This window comes from Amia ocellicauda, chromosome 2 (assembly GCF_036373705.1).
Source record: "Amia ocellicauda isolate fAmiCal2 chromosome 2, fAmiCal2.hap1, whole genome shotgun sequence".
Classification (NCBI taxonomy): Eukaryota; Metazoa; Chordata; class Actinopteri; order Amiiformes; family Amiidae; genus Amia; species Amia ocellicauda.
This window is the reverse complement of record NC_089851.1, coordinates 23,890,869-23,904,887: the sequence shown is the minus strand read 5'-3', so window position 1 is coordinate 23,904,887 and position 14,019 is coordinate 23,890,869. Positions and strand designations below refer to the sequence as shown.

Sequence of the window (14,019 nt, the reverse complement as noted above, 5' to 3'; positions counted from 1 at the left end):
CTTGTTTGCTTTTGTACGCCCTCAATCATCATCTAATTAAATTAGTTACTTGTACATTCTAATCTCTGTGCCGGTGATAAGTATTTTAAGCAACCAAAAATAAAGGAAAAAATGTGTAAGGAGTGTTCAATGTCTGTATTGTATTTCCTTTCCGAGGTTAAGGTATACAGACAGAGCACAATGGAAGGCACTCTTGAGGATTCCCATACTGCCTTGTGCTTGACCTTGTCAGCGCTTTATACTTAGGATTGACCTGAAAATACAGGGATTCATCTACTTGTCTTTCTCTGTTTTATTACTCGCATCCTAGACCTTGGATGAGACTGTGCACTGTAAATATGTGCTGTCACTCAAGTGTAATTTTCACTGTATGTATATTTATTTATTTATTTTTCTCAGCTAGAAATTAAATTTTGCCCTCATGAGGAACAAATAATAACTTGACAATAGGGTTTAGCAGAAGCAGAGCAGACACAAAGATCTAGATTATCATTGTTATTCAGGCAGCCTGGTTAATTTCCTCAACGTCATACAAGACTCACACAGTGCTTTCAGAGCCTGTCTCCTTGCACACTTTTGTTCTCTCCCCCCGTTGGTCTGTAGAAGGGCCATTTCCTTATTGTTCAATAAAGAATGTGATTAATGGGTATTCATGCTAAAATGCAGAACCCTATTAACATGTGGCGTTTTGTTTTCTCCTGCAATTCGTCACTCTAGTGTAAACAGAGACAGGCTCACAATATGAATCTTCACATACTCCATTGAGAAAAATCAATGGAAACTGTTGGGCTGATTTAGCAGCTGCCACTTGGCTCAGGGTGGTGAATGACCATTTAGGCTCATAATAACATTCAGCCTTTAGCGGCTCATGCCAGCACGCAATTTCTTATGGTATTGATCATAAAAAGAGGGAATTCAATATTTTACACAAGTTTCATTTCCAGTTAATCCCTGATTATTACTTGTATTCTTTGAGCTCCAGATGGGACAGCTATTCTCATTGATCTCCTTGACAGATTTTGTAAAATGTTAAAACTGCTGGGATGCACTTGGCTACATTATTGAAACCCTACCTTATAGATGCTGCTCATTATACACATTTCATTATTTTATGAAAATGTGCTTAGTGCAACTTTCCCACCATATGCTTGTGCTTCAGCATGGATTGGTAATATGATATTTTTAATACAATTCAGTTTATTTTGTATTAGTGTTTAATCTGGAAATTAATGATAAGGAAATTTCAGTTTTTAGACACTTACGCAATACCAGTTTCTAGTGTGCATCTTTTTACAAATTTGTGTTTTTGTATGGTCTTACTGAAGAACATTGTAAGGAGTTTAAGTGTATTAATTACAAACAGTACAACCTATCTGTATATCTCTAATATTCTTTAATACCAGGGTATAGTTTGTGAAACGTAGAATATACTAATATCATATAAATGAATGAGAAAATCACAGACACATTACTTATACACTCCTACCAACACATGAGGATATATTCTTATCCTTAAAGATACCATGTTTAACTTAATCATAACAATTACAACCTTGAATGAGTGTCAGCATCTTACAGTTACCTCACATCGTTCATAGATTCACAGACAAAATACAGAAATTAAAATTGCTTTGTAAATCATTCAATCTTTAACCACTTCTGTTACTGCTCTAAATTATGAATACTCCTCAAAGTCAAACTTGGATATAGTCTGTTTTGTCCAGGTACTCTATATTTAGTCATCAGATGTGGAAGACTTTGGCTAATATAATATAAGTCTTAAATCTAATATAACTCTGTTATATTATAATAGCTGGAATTAAGCTTACAGTTTTTTAGTGAGGTTGGGAAAACAGACTTAGATGCAGCAACAAAGGAAAGAACCTTCTGCATTAACATGCATGTCTGACTTGTGAAAGCGAAAACATACATACATACAAAAGCACACAATGAAAAATGTTTTCATTTATGTATTACTTTTGAATAATAAAATAGCATTTTACCTTTAAATTGCAAAACAAAAAGCCACTGATAATATGTATGTATTTAATATAAAAGCATTAATTCCTATTCTACTCTTTTTATTATTCTACTTTTTTACTTACAATATGCTTTTAGAAACTATCCAAGACCATTTTTCCATAACCTACGCAATTTGCCTAGGGTTTGACCCTATTTTTCATATTAAGGGTTTTGAATTCCCAGAGTGTAAATCCAGACTCGTATAATAAAGTTTATATCTGAAGGTCTGACAGGTACATGGGTCAACATGCAGGGACTGTCAAATTAGCCTCCACCTGTAATGGTATCTCTCAAGAGCTGTGGAAGAGTTGAAGCCAAGTGCACAAAATGACTGGACTACTAAAAAATATCCCAGAATAATAGATTTATGATATGATGTTCAATTCTTTTATAAACAATTTTGATATTAGGAATAATTGAAATATTGTAAATTAAAAGTATGAAAGCAGAAGTCAGCGATGCTTTCACATATTCACATACAAGTCTTCACATATTAGAATATATGGAATTTATGCATGCATTTGTGCAGACTTTCAAGGGACTTGCTCTTCATCCTTACTTGTTAATATTAACAAACATTGGGGGAAATCCTGAGGCAATTAAAAAAACTAAAAAATATTTTTTAAAGACTAGCCTATACCCTTGTGTACACATGATACATGATATAGCACATTGTGTGGATATTTCTCACATTAATCAATGACAGGTGGATGGATGGATTGATTAATTAATTAATTAATTTGAATTAGTCATTTCAGCTTGGACTTTGATATTTCATACGTTTACCGATATATCATGGCATTAAGCTTGAATGTGCATTTTGTAATGAGATAATGTAATTTATTTATGTTGTTTTTTGTTTGCAGTTCAACAGAGGAGCCATTTCGCTGGAACACCCAAGGTAAAAGTGTTTGCAATTTTGAGAATTCATATGTTTACCTATTATTTTTATTGTTTTAATGTATGTATTGTTATGTAATCTGGAACCCGTAATTTAACTTTTCCCTCACTGGTTCATGACATGGGCTGAAGATAATGTAAATAATGTAGGTGAACTCACAAGATCTCCATTTCAAGCCAGTGGAAGTTGTCAATATTAAGCCCTGGGGACTGCGCTAAACCCTACTTGCTCTCCATCTGGCCTCACGGGGTGTCTGCTCAGCTAGGGTCGTTATGGTGCAATGAGGCCTAAGAGCCCCTTCCTTCTCTCCTGGGAACTTGCATGCCAGTTGTGCTCTCCCTGCAGGCCACAAGCTAAGAGTTGCAGCTTGTCTGGAGAATCGGATCAGTGCTGTGCTTGGCTCAAATCACACCTGATACGCTTGTCATGCAAGGTTCCTCTGGGGAGACTTTAAAACCAACTCTGTTTTCAGTTTTTTCAGGCTTTGCATCATGCTTTCCAATTACTTTATTTGACTTTACCATGATTTCACTGTGATTTATTACCCTTCATTTTCACCATGATTTTACAATAGTATATTTTTTCACTATAAGATAGATACACCTCACTCTATCTATACCTATATATCTATATCACGCAGGCTAAAATCAATTAATGTCTACCATAGCGGCCCCCTTACCAAAATCAGTGCTACTGTACACACCTGATTACATCTCTTTGGGATACATATTACACTACCTGGTCAGTTTAAAATGAATGCATAGACGAGGCCAAACTGTCAACATTATGTGAGTCATCTTTGCATTTTGTACATATATAGAGGTGAATGTGTATAGATCTGTATAGACATTTCCCTTCACACTTACATAACGTTGCAAATCTATAATGCACACTAGCACGTAAAGATTTCCATATCTCCAAGTAATGATATGTATATGTATAAATGTTCAGTTTAAATATATGTATTTATTCACTAAATGTATCACAAACTGCTTCTTGATTGCATAATGCAATTTAATGGTAATGGCTGAAGATCATTAAACATTTTCTCTCTATTATTTGTCTATGAAATCTAAAATGCAGTAATTCCTGAATGTTTCACTTTAACCATGTTATCATTTTATACAACACTTGTACCAGAATATATGTTATAACTACCACTTACATCTATGCATCTATATCATAATACATTTAAAATATAATACATTTATTTTAATATCTTAAAAGTTTTACTTCCTTACAAGGTAATGTAGAAGATCCAGATTGCTCTCTTCTCTAGATCGCTACTGCTCTCTACTCCTCCACCTCTAATCTAATTTCTGCTCAACAACTCTACATTAATTCCAGCATTCAGGCCTCCACAAACAAACCCATTTGAGTAATCCTCCCTCCTCAAAACCTCCACCCCTACTCTCGTTCTCCACTGTCCCATCTGTTGACGTTGCCTCCTTCTTCTGTTCTTAAATTTTACATAATCAATAGCTTATTTGATGTACTCCCTCCCCACCTTCTTCCTCTAGTATCTTCATTCCTCTGACTGCCCACACAATTCTTCTCCTTTACCTCTGATTGAGATCTGTTCACTTATTCTTCATAATACAACCCTACAACCTTTTGCTTTCTGCCTAGAATACTTATGGTTTCATGAAGGCCAACCCTATCCTTAAGAAACCTCCTCTTGACCCTGCCTTCCTCTTTCTCTCCTTTTCTATCACAAACTCACCAGCTATTTAATCTCTGAATGCTCTGCTTGGCCCCCTCAGTTCTGGGATCTGTCCTGGTCACTCTACATAAATTGCTCTCCTCTGTCACCAGCTTTCTGCCTTCAGCTTGTTGAGCTTCCTCACTTGTCTTAATTCTTCTCGAGCATTCATCTGCCTTTGACATGGTTGACCACTCAGTTCTCCTCGCTCACGTTTGGGAATCAGTTATTGCCTGACTCACCTGGTTTTACTCCTTTCTCCCCGTCAGCTCATTTCAGGTTTATTGGTGTCTCTCTGTCTCTTCCCCTCTTCCACTCTCTCAAGCATTCTCAAAAGTTCTTGCTCTGACCCCTACTTTTCCATCACCACTCCTACTCTTTACATTATTTTATCTCTTCTCGTGGATTCTCTCACCATTTCTGTGCTGATGATTCATAAATCTTCCTGTTTCCCCTTTTAACCATGGCATTTCTGACTGCCCACCTCATTGAGCATTGATTTGGATGGCCTGAAGCTTAACCTCCTTATATCTGATCTTCTTTGTATCCCCTCTTCCTCTCCCTCTACTGACCTTTCTACCTGCATCCCTTGACTCCACAACCCTCCCCCCCTCTACCTCCACCAAAAACCCTGGTATCACCCTTAATTCCCCTCTTTTAAAGTCTATATATATCTTCTCTGTGCTCTTGCTGTTTCCTACTGAGCAACATTTTTAGAAAGTCCTTTTTCTCACCATTACACTGCTCAGCTTTCAGTCCAGGTGTTTGTCCGGTTCAAACTGGCCTACTGCAACTCTCTTCTCGTTAGCCTCTCTGCTCCCAGCATGTGCCCACTTCAGTGTATTCAAAATCCTGCTGCTCACTTTCTATTCCCTCTACCTCGCTTCTCTCTCGCCACTCTTTTTCATTCTCTACACTTGCCTCCTGTTGCTGCCTGTATTAAATTCACGACCTTAATCCAAACACACCACCTCTCTGCTCAACCTGCTGCTCCTTCCTGCCTCTAGTCTCCCGTCTCACTCTGTGTCCATTCTTTCTCTCTATGTACATTTTATACAGGTGAGTTAGTAATGTCTTCTGCTCAGGTGTCTCACTCCCCAGGCTTGCTCTTTCTCCTCTCAAGCCCCATGGAGCTCAATGCTCAGTGTCTGACCACCATTAGATGCCTCCTTAAGACACATCTGTATAGATTACACCTTTAAGCCATTCCATTCTATATACCTTACATATGTGGCCTGCAATGTGTAACAACATTGTTGTTATAATATTGTAAGTTAGTGATTGGTAAATAAGTAGTAGTAGTAGTAGTATTAATAATAAAATAATAATAATAGCATTAACAATAACAATAATGCTTTTCACTTGGGAAGCTGGGGTGTGGGGGGATGTGGCTTCAGGTTTATAGTCTACTTTGAATTGCCAGATAATCAGAAGATTAACATTTGGTCATGAACATTTTGGCTTTTAGAGGGGTTTTGATTTACTCTGGATAGATCAGGTAGTTTTGTTTTTATAGGTCTGTGTGTTACACATTATGTTTAATAGAAGTGTCGAGACCTCAGGAACCTGCATTGGTTTAATTGTTTTTGGTGCAATGAAGGTTAATCCTTTGGGTTAAACCTCTTGTGTAAGACCTTATCCCTTGGCAACTTTTACTATCCTTGACAAGAAGTGTCAGTAATTAGTGCAGGCAGACAAGCAGATAAGGGGAAGCAGTGCAAATTTATTTCAGGAATGCAAACAGTGTGACAAAAACCTGTTTTTTTCCGATTTGCATGATGCCCCCATGATATTATAATATGGTAGCAATGTAACAGTTTTTAATTACTTTTTGCTGAGGAGTTTTTACACTTTTCTCTGTTTTGATTCCAGATGGCCAGAAAGACATTGAAGATGAACTGACTACAGGCTTAGAGCTTGTGGATTCCTGCATAAGGTCCCTCCAGGAGTCAGGGATACTTGACCCCCAAGAATACTCTGCAAGTGAAAGTAAGTAATCTTCTAATTAAATATGTATGAAGTCATTTTATTCTTTGCAGTATTTTAATTCTATGTGTGTTCTTAGTATTTCATGTTAATGTCCATACCACAATGAAAGTAAGCATTGTAAAGTTTTAGTAAGGGTATAATTATATAAGTGTTACTATGTTTTATCAAACTCACATAGAGAAACGTTATGGTAAATCCTAAATTAGCTGTTAAATTGAATCGTTTTACAGCTCTGGAAGTTTACAGTAAATATTTAAATCTACCAAGTTATGCCTTTGTCACAATAAACAAAGTTTCACAACCTGTTGACCTCTATATTTGCAGTAACTTGCCAGTTAAAATTAAAATGAACCATTACCAAATATTGATTTGTTGTCATTAAAAGCACTTTAATAGATTTCTGTGAGTGCAGATTAAAGAATGGCTGCATATTGTCAAACAATATTAGAAGCATGTCTTAAGAAATATGTTCATTTTTTTTCATAATTAGACTTAATGATGCATATGAAATGGTAACCTAACATTCTATCCATAGACCAAAACATGTGTGAAACCATGGGAAATGTTTTGATGTTTCTTCTTTTGCTTTTTATGAAGAAATATGCACATACTGTACATCCACTTTTATTAAGAACTGAAAAGGTTTCCTCCTCTTCTTGCTGGTTGAACTAGCTCCATTTGTCCTGAACAAAATGTCTCTGAAGATAAACACCTACACAAATGGTATTTTCTGTGATTTGTATTACACAAAGGGACAGCCTTTTCCAAATACAAGAGGGCATAGGTTCTTCATAAGTCATGGGAAATTCATAAAATAAATCACTTCACTGGAAAAGAAGTATGGGTCAAAAACTTAAATATTGTGACAACAGCGGTTTAAATTTGAATTATTGGCCCTTCAATCTTTTTGTACATCTGTGACACTTAGAAGAAGCAGATGTGTGCATTGCAATCTGTTCCTTCAAAGCAATTTCTACTATGAACTCTAGCTCCCTCAGTTAGAGGAGCATTTCTAGCAGTTCAAACTGAAATCCCAGTGAAAGGTCTTCTAAGTGTATAGAATATTGTAAGGAATCATGCCCATTAATTAACCTCTTCAGCTCACATGTTTTGAAAAAACTAATTTACAGGAAAAAAATAATAATATAAGTTTGATTGAAACAGTATTAAAATTAAACCGATTTTAATGAAGTGATGTCCTTTATAAAGGCACATTCCTTTTCTAATGTGTTTATTAAAACCTAAAGTTTCAAATTTTAAACCTGTTGACTTATAAATTCCAGTAACATGCCTCTTAAATTAGGCTTCAGTTTGTGAGAAATGTCATCCTTGTTCATTCATGTGAGAAAACCAGAAAACATCAGAGAATCCTTATGCAGTTTCTAAAAAACCTTTTGAGCTGATTTCACTGAATTTTGTTAGCACCAGTCTTGCACTGTTTTACCTAAACAAGCCCTTTAAGTTATTTGGGGGAATCTAAAGAGGTAATGCATAGTAAATACATTTGTTAAGGAAACTTAAAATCAAGAACTCATTGTTGTGGTTGCTCTTTTCTGATTGAAGAAGTATAGTCATATTTTGGGAAATGTTCAGCAATAATTCTCAATATATATATATATATATATATATATATATATATATATATATATATATAACATCTAGCATTTGCACGTCTCTCACTATAGAATTTGAGGTAGGAAACTCAACAAAGAGACAAAATTGCATTTGTGAGTATGCAGACATTTACATATACAAGATTTCCTGTTTGCAACATTATTGTCAATGTAGCAGATTAATAAAATATGTATTTCAATTCAGATAGGACATTGGTCATACAATATAACAGCTTCAGACTGCCCCATGCTCTCCCCATTTCTTAACTGCAGATTTCAAGCTGATGGAATAGGGACATGCTGGTTTATAAAATGGTAGAAATACTGAAGACAAAGGCAATACAAATTTCAAGTGTGTGTACACATATATGTATATGATATGTAGATATTCAGATATCCTGATAATCTTTTTCTCTTTTTATTTTGGATCTTGTCCTGCCCTTTACCACCAGGGCATTCCTATTTTTCATAATTGTTTATTTTATATTAGTAATATATTCAGAAAGGACATCCAGTACTCCATATAAAGAATGATCAAATCCTTAGAATGCTAAAATATGCTCAATATGGTAGCAAATATTTCACCATCTGCCTTACTCTAATTAGAAATGGTGAAGTTACATAAGTATGTTTAGGCATGTTGAGCCAAACTCAATAAGAACTTGCTATGAAGTAGTTTGATTGACGTGATGCTGCATGAAGCATACGGCCCACTCTTTGGTCTAATGTGTGCTAAATATTGAAACAGACAAGCCTGGATACAAATGTTTCAGAGAAGTTAGAAACAGCTGGGAAACAGTAATTCAGAAAATAACAATTCAACAGAAAATAACTTAAAAAGTTATTCTCTTCCCAAATATTTCAATACTGACTTGCTGTGGAAAACTAAAGGCACTTGCCAAACTGTTTATTTGTGTTCTATATGTAGGTATTATAATTGAAAGTAACTCTTGAAAGTTCTTTATTGTTTTTTTTTATGTTGTGGGTATTGTTATTGTTTCTTTTTTATGTGTTTTTACAATAATACAAAGGTCATAGATCACCATTTTATTCCCCTTTTTGATAGAGTCCCCTTTTTCACATTCATACTGTTTTGGATTAGTTTTGCTGATGCAGTAAACTAACAAAACCCCAGAACTGCAAGAAGGGAATATTTTACAGCTTACAGTTGTTCTGTTTGTCCATTGTTTTACATGCAGTTTTACCCACACTTGCTGAATTCAAGTTAGTGTACAACCACTAACACTTTTTTGAGAGTCTAGTTTATGTTTTGTATAATGTTTTGAAATGGGAAGCATTTATTATTATATTGTGAAACTAGACAAAATTAGTCCTTCAAAGAAGTTAATTATTTTTACATGGTTAAGCCATGTACTACATTAATGTATTAGGGACAACCTGCATCAGCATTTTGGTTAGAGGATTTTTTACAAATTCTTGATCATAGAGTTGGTAAAGCAATGTCCAGTCAGAAAATACTGTTGGATCGATTTAGTTACCAATTCCTGTGTTGATTTATAACTCAGAGTTCGTCAATTGGAACATCAAAACAATCATAATTATGTTGAACGTGGTTTTTCGAAAAACATTTAAACCGCAGTGAACAGGGACAATAAGTAGGGAGATTTTGTGATTAACTCCACGGGGTGTTCTGCAACCATTTAATGTGAATCTATTTGGATGCAGTTTGCCAGAAGCTGCTGTTCAAATCAAGCTGATGCACAACACCTGCCCACTGAGGTGAAAATTGTCTCCAGGACAGCATCTGTACAGATTTGAATCAAAATGTTGGTGTGAAGTGCATTAAAATCGTGGATATTTCACAGATCTACTTCCTATGGTGCATATATATAGTATTTCAGTGAACGCAGACAGCAGTTGCCATATGGGGCCATTCTCTGTATTTGTTGTTTGTGTGTGTGTTTTATACATTCCGATGCTTTGAAGTGTCACTTATCTGCATCTCCAAAGTAACCTGCAAACCTTCAGGATATAGTTTTGTTATTTTCCTCAACTAATTCTACAGAATCCTCAGGTGCTATGAAATGGAATTCTAAATGTTGTTACTTGGTGGGGCTTTTATATAAACACTTTTATGTCACTGAAGTCCTGGGAGTACATGAAGCAATAGTAAAACACATTATTTTCCAGTGTCGTTTTCATTGTGATCTGGCATTTGTGAAGTGAGAAAGGGATGATATTATCCTTATGGTGCACAAAACATTCCTCCAGTTTCTGGCTAGAAAATTAGCGGTTCATGATTACCTTTATTACTGGCCTAATTTCGACAGCTAGTAGCACGTGTGTTCAATAATTCTGAGCTTCTCCTGATAAATTATGTATGCCGTTTCTGCTTCACTGAGGTCTGCATCACTGCCTGCTCTAAATTACTTTCAACACAGGACCGAGCCTCCTTTCCCAGAGTGCACTGCAGCTCAATTCCAATCCAGAAGGGTCTTTCCAGTACACAGCCAGCTACCATAGTAACCAGACCCTTGCCCTGAGTGATTCGTCAGCATCGCAGCTCCCGACACGTAGTGGTCAAGTCGGAGGTGCAGTTCACAGCTACAACCAGGTATGTGCCAGATTTAAACTGACTGAGATTGTGTCTTGTAAAGCCTTGCTAGTTTTACAGCCTATCTGTTAGCTGCTGAAAGGGGGAAAATAAAAATAATGTAGACTGTAAAAATAGTTGTTAATTTATAACATCTGTTGTGTATATATAAATTAATATATATATAATACTAATAGTAGTCATAAAAAGAGCAGAGCAAAAATAAAATATGAACAGTGAAACGGTATCTGACACATTATGTAACTTGTAATTAGGTTGTAAAATGTTCACTGTATGTGAGTTTTATTGTGCCAGTATACTTATTTCATTCTATAATTTAATTGTAACTGTTTTCAATCCAGTTGAAAAGCCATTATAAATCTGCAATTACCAGTGAGCTAACAATGAATCACTTTTTCAAAGTACTGGGGCTTGTGCTAAGAAAACCTACAGGAAAAGGTAGAGCTCTCCTGCATTCTACTAGAATCAGATAGACGAATTTAGATTATATATATATATATATATATATATATATATATATATATATATATATATATATCAGTGTTTTGGTTGGTTAGCTTTCATTATATTGACCCATCAAGAAACTTGTTCGTAAACATTCTCAGAATGACTGATCAATAGACTGTGCTGATAAATTTCACTGCAGGAGCGTTTGATTAGAAGACATTCATTTTCTCAGATTAGCAGCCACAGCTACTGAGCCCGACCGAGATCCCTGATATAAACGGAAAGTGTGTCTAGGTATTTTAATAAGGGCTCCTGCACATTCCCCCCTCCTATCCATCCCATTACCTTTTCATACAGAAGAGAACACATCTATTTATATTTTTAAGTTCTTTACATATTTCTGTTTCTCGTTTAAAAAAAAAAAAGATTTAAATATTTTTGATTTATTGCAAAATACTGAAGAGTCAGTTGTGGTTCATTAGAAGCAGTCGTCAAAAATCTTCTTTCATGCATATGTAAATGTCTCTGGAAAGTAGGCGAGGATTTACTCAGCCTCTCTGGGAGATACAAACAGACACACACACACACACACACACACACACACATTATCTGTCAATGTACATTTGTAAGGGACAACTACCCTTCAATCTAAAGCAATTCCAACAGCTGAAATAAAAGCGTCAGACTATTTTATTTGTATAATCCGTATGCATAGTGGGGGCATAACATCAGTGTTCTTATTTTGTGTTAGTGATTGTTCGTGTAAGTGCAACTGCATGTACAGATGCATTCAATTCCCACGGCAGGGGTCTGATTTTACATAGACTAGGTTTTTCACTAAACACAAAACCCTTAAGGAAATTCAAAACAAAAAAATATCTGCCCAGTCTCACTGTTTTTCATTCCTGCAACATCTTCAAAATCCGCCTTCAAAAAGATTGCAAGGGATAGTGGCATAATGTTTTTGACTGTCAAGATGATTCTTCTAAATATGATTTTAGGATACTTTTCCAAAGTATCTGTACAACAGCAAGTGTAGTCTCTTGACACCTGCATTTACCTGCATTTGCCCTCTGATTTAAGTTACGGAATACAGACTTCTGACTATTTCTGTGAAAAGTACCTTCCAATGAATAGAATTGTCCACTATTCAATACTACACCCTTACTAGTACACTACATAAAAGCCTGGTCAACATTTATTCCAAAGTCACATCCTTGTCTATAGTTGGACACCCTTGTCTATACAGGAAATTGCAAGAAGCTGTTTTTAGTGTTTGCTTTATACAATTGCAGGAGTGTACTCGACCTAGAGACAGTAAGTTGCTTTATTTTTCAGTATAGTAGTATTTAAACTACCAAGCATTATGCAAAACAAACATGGTTAAAAAGTGAGTTTGTTTATGGGCTGTTTGTTTTTTTAACTAAAATGTATTAGAATTGCTTGACAGACAGACTTACTTCAATTTGATCCACAGAACATGAACTTGATAACAAAGACAAATATTATTAAGGTGTCAATGTTTTTTTCAATTTAAGTATAGTAAACTGAGCCTGAGAATGGACACCATAGCTAGTTGGCATTATGAACATGTACACCTTTTTCCTTTTAAAACATTATTCATATACATTAGAAAGGGAATGCGTTTGAAAAGGCATAATCATAGTGGAAAAAAGCAAATGTACTCAAAGAAATGTATGCTGTGGTTTCAACATAGCATTCAATCTGTAATAACGAAGAGACACCTCAAGGTGTTATTTTCCATAAGGATTTGATACATATGCTGTCCTACATTAGAATTGCCCAAAGCAGTACTTTAAAAAGAAGATATACTTATATGTCAATAGGAATGCATTGGATGTTTTGTAACGATTGCATATATATATATTTTCTTTCTAGTTGCAGGAGCCTAGTATATCAGATAAACAATTGCCTCTGTTTCTGGATAATATTCAACCAATATTGACTTATTACATGATAAGTTTTTATCTCGGAAGTTAGTTTCCTCATAGTCTTTTTTTGTGCAGCATCTGCATATTTGAAATGGGAAACTAATTTTTTGAAGAGGTACTGTACTATCATTTAAGACTGCACTTGTACCAGGAATAGTTGGCAGTTACCAAGGCTATAATTATTCACCTGCATGAAAGCATGCCATTTGTTTATTTTTTGAAAGCTTTTATTTAATATCACTGCGGTATGGTGGCCTGAACAATTTCTAATGACTTTATTAAACTGCCAGGATGTTTAGGTATTCCTACCCAGGAGCTTTTATTGACTGATAGACCAGCGTCTTATTGCTGAAAATTTAATTTCCATGGCCGGCTGGACAGTCAGTTAATTATCTGTCTGGTGGCACTGGTTTTCAAGAGGAAGAACTATTGAGGAATCTGTGCTGTGATATTTGCAAAGGATATGTTCGACACTGTTGCTAAACATTCTGGCTATAAAGCAGTGAAATTTATTAATTATTATTTTTCAAAAGGAGGTCATAGCCGGGCTGATATATTTTTTAAAACAGTTGTTACATTGACATCATTCCCTTTGGACTTGGTAGAGCATTCAAATCCCCTGCGTCCATGTAGAGAGTCTGTCTGTGTGTGGGGGCTGTGTGGATCAAGCGCTTGGAGGGGTGCTGGAGATGATTGTTCAAATCAGAATGGGGTTTCAATACACGTTACACCTGTTGAGTTTAGCATTTTGTAGTTATTTTATGTCAAATTGTCTGATTGTTTCCTTTGTTTTGCTTTGTTTGTTTGATGGTTTCCAG

The 14,019-nt window shown here is 35.5% G+C and overlaps 1 protein-coding gene across 4 annotated transcripts in view; it reads left to right on the top strand.

Annotated features, from left to right (window-relative positions):
- Positions 1-14,019, top strand: part of ctnnd2a (catenin (cadherin-associated protein), delta 2a) — a 315,486-nt gene that overhangs the window by 113,614 nt on the left and 187,853 nt on the right. For all 4 annotated transcript variants that reach the window (XM_066721567.1, XM_066721557.1, XM_066721537.1 and 1 more), the window contains exons 3-5: positions 2,889-2,923; positions 6,498-6,614; positions 10,630-10,802. In XM_066721567.1, coding sequence (XP_066577664.1) covers positions 2,889-2,923; positions 6,498-6,614; positions 10,630-10,802 — 325 coding nt within the window. The remainder of the gene's footprint in view (positions 1-2,888; positions 2,924-6,497; positions 6,615-10,629; positions 10,803-14,019) is intronic.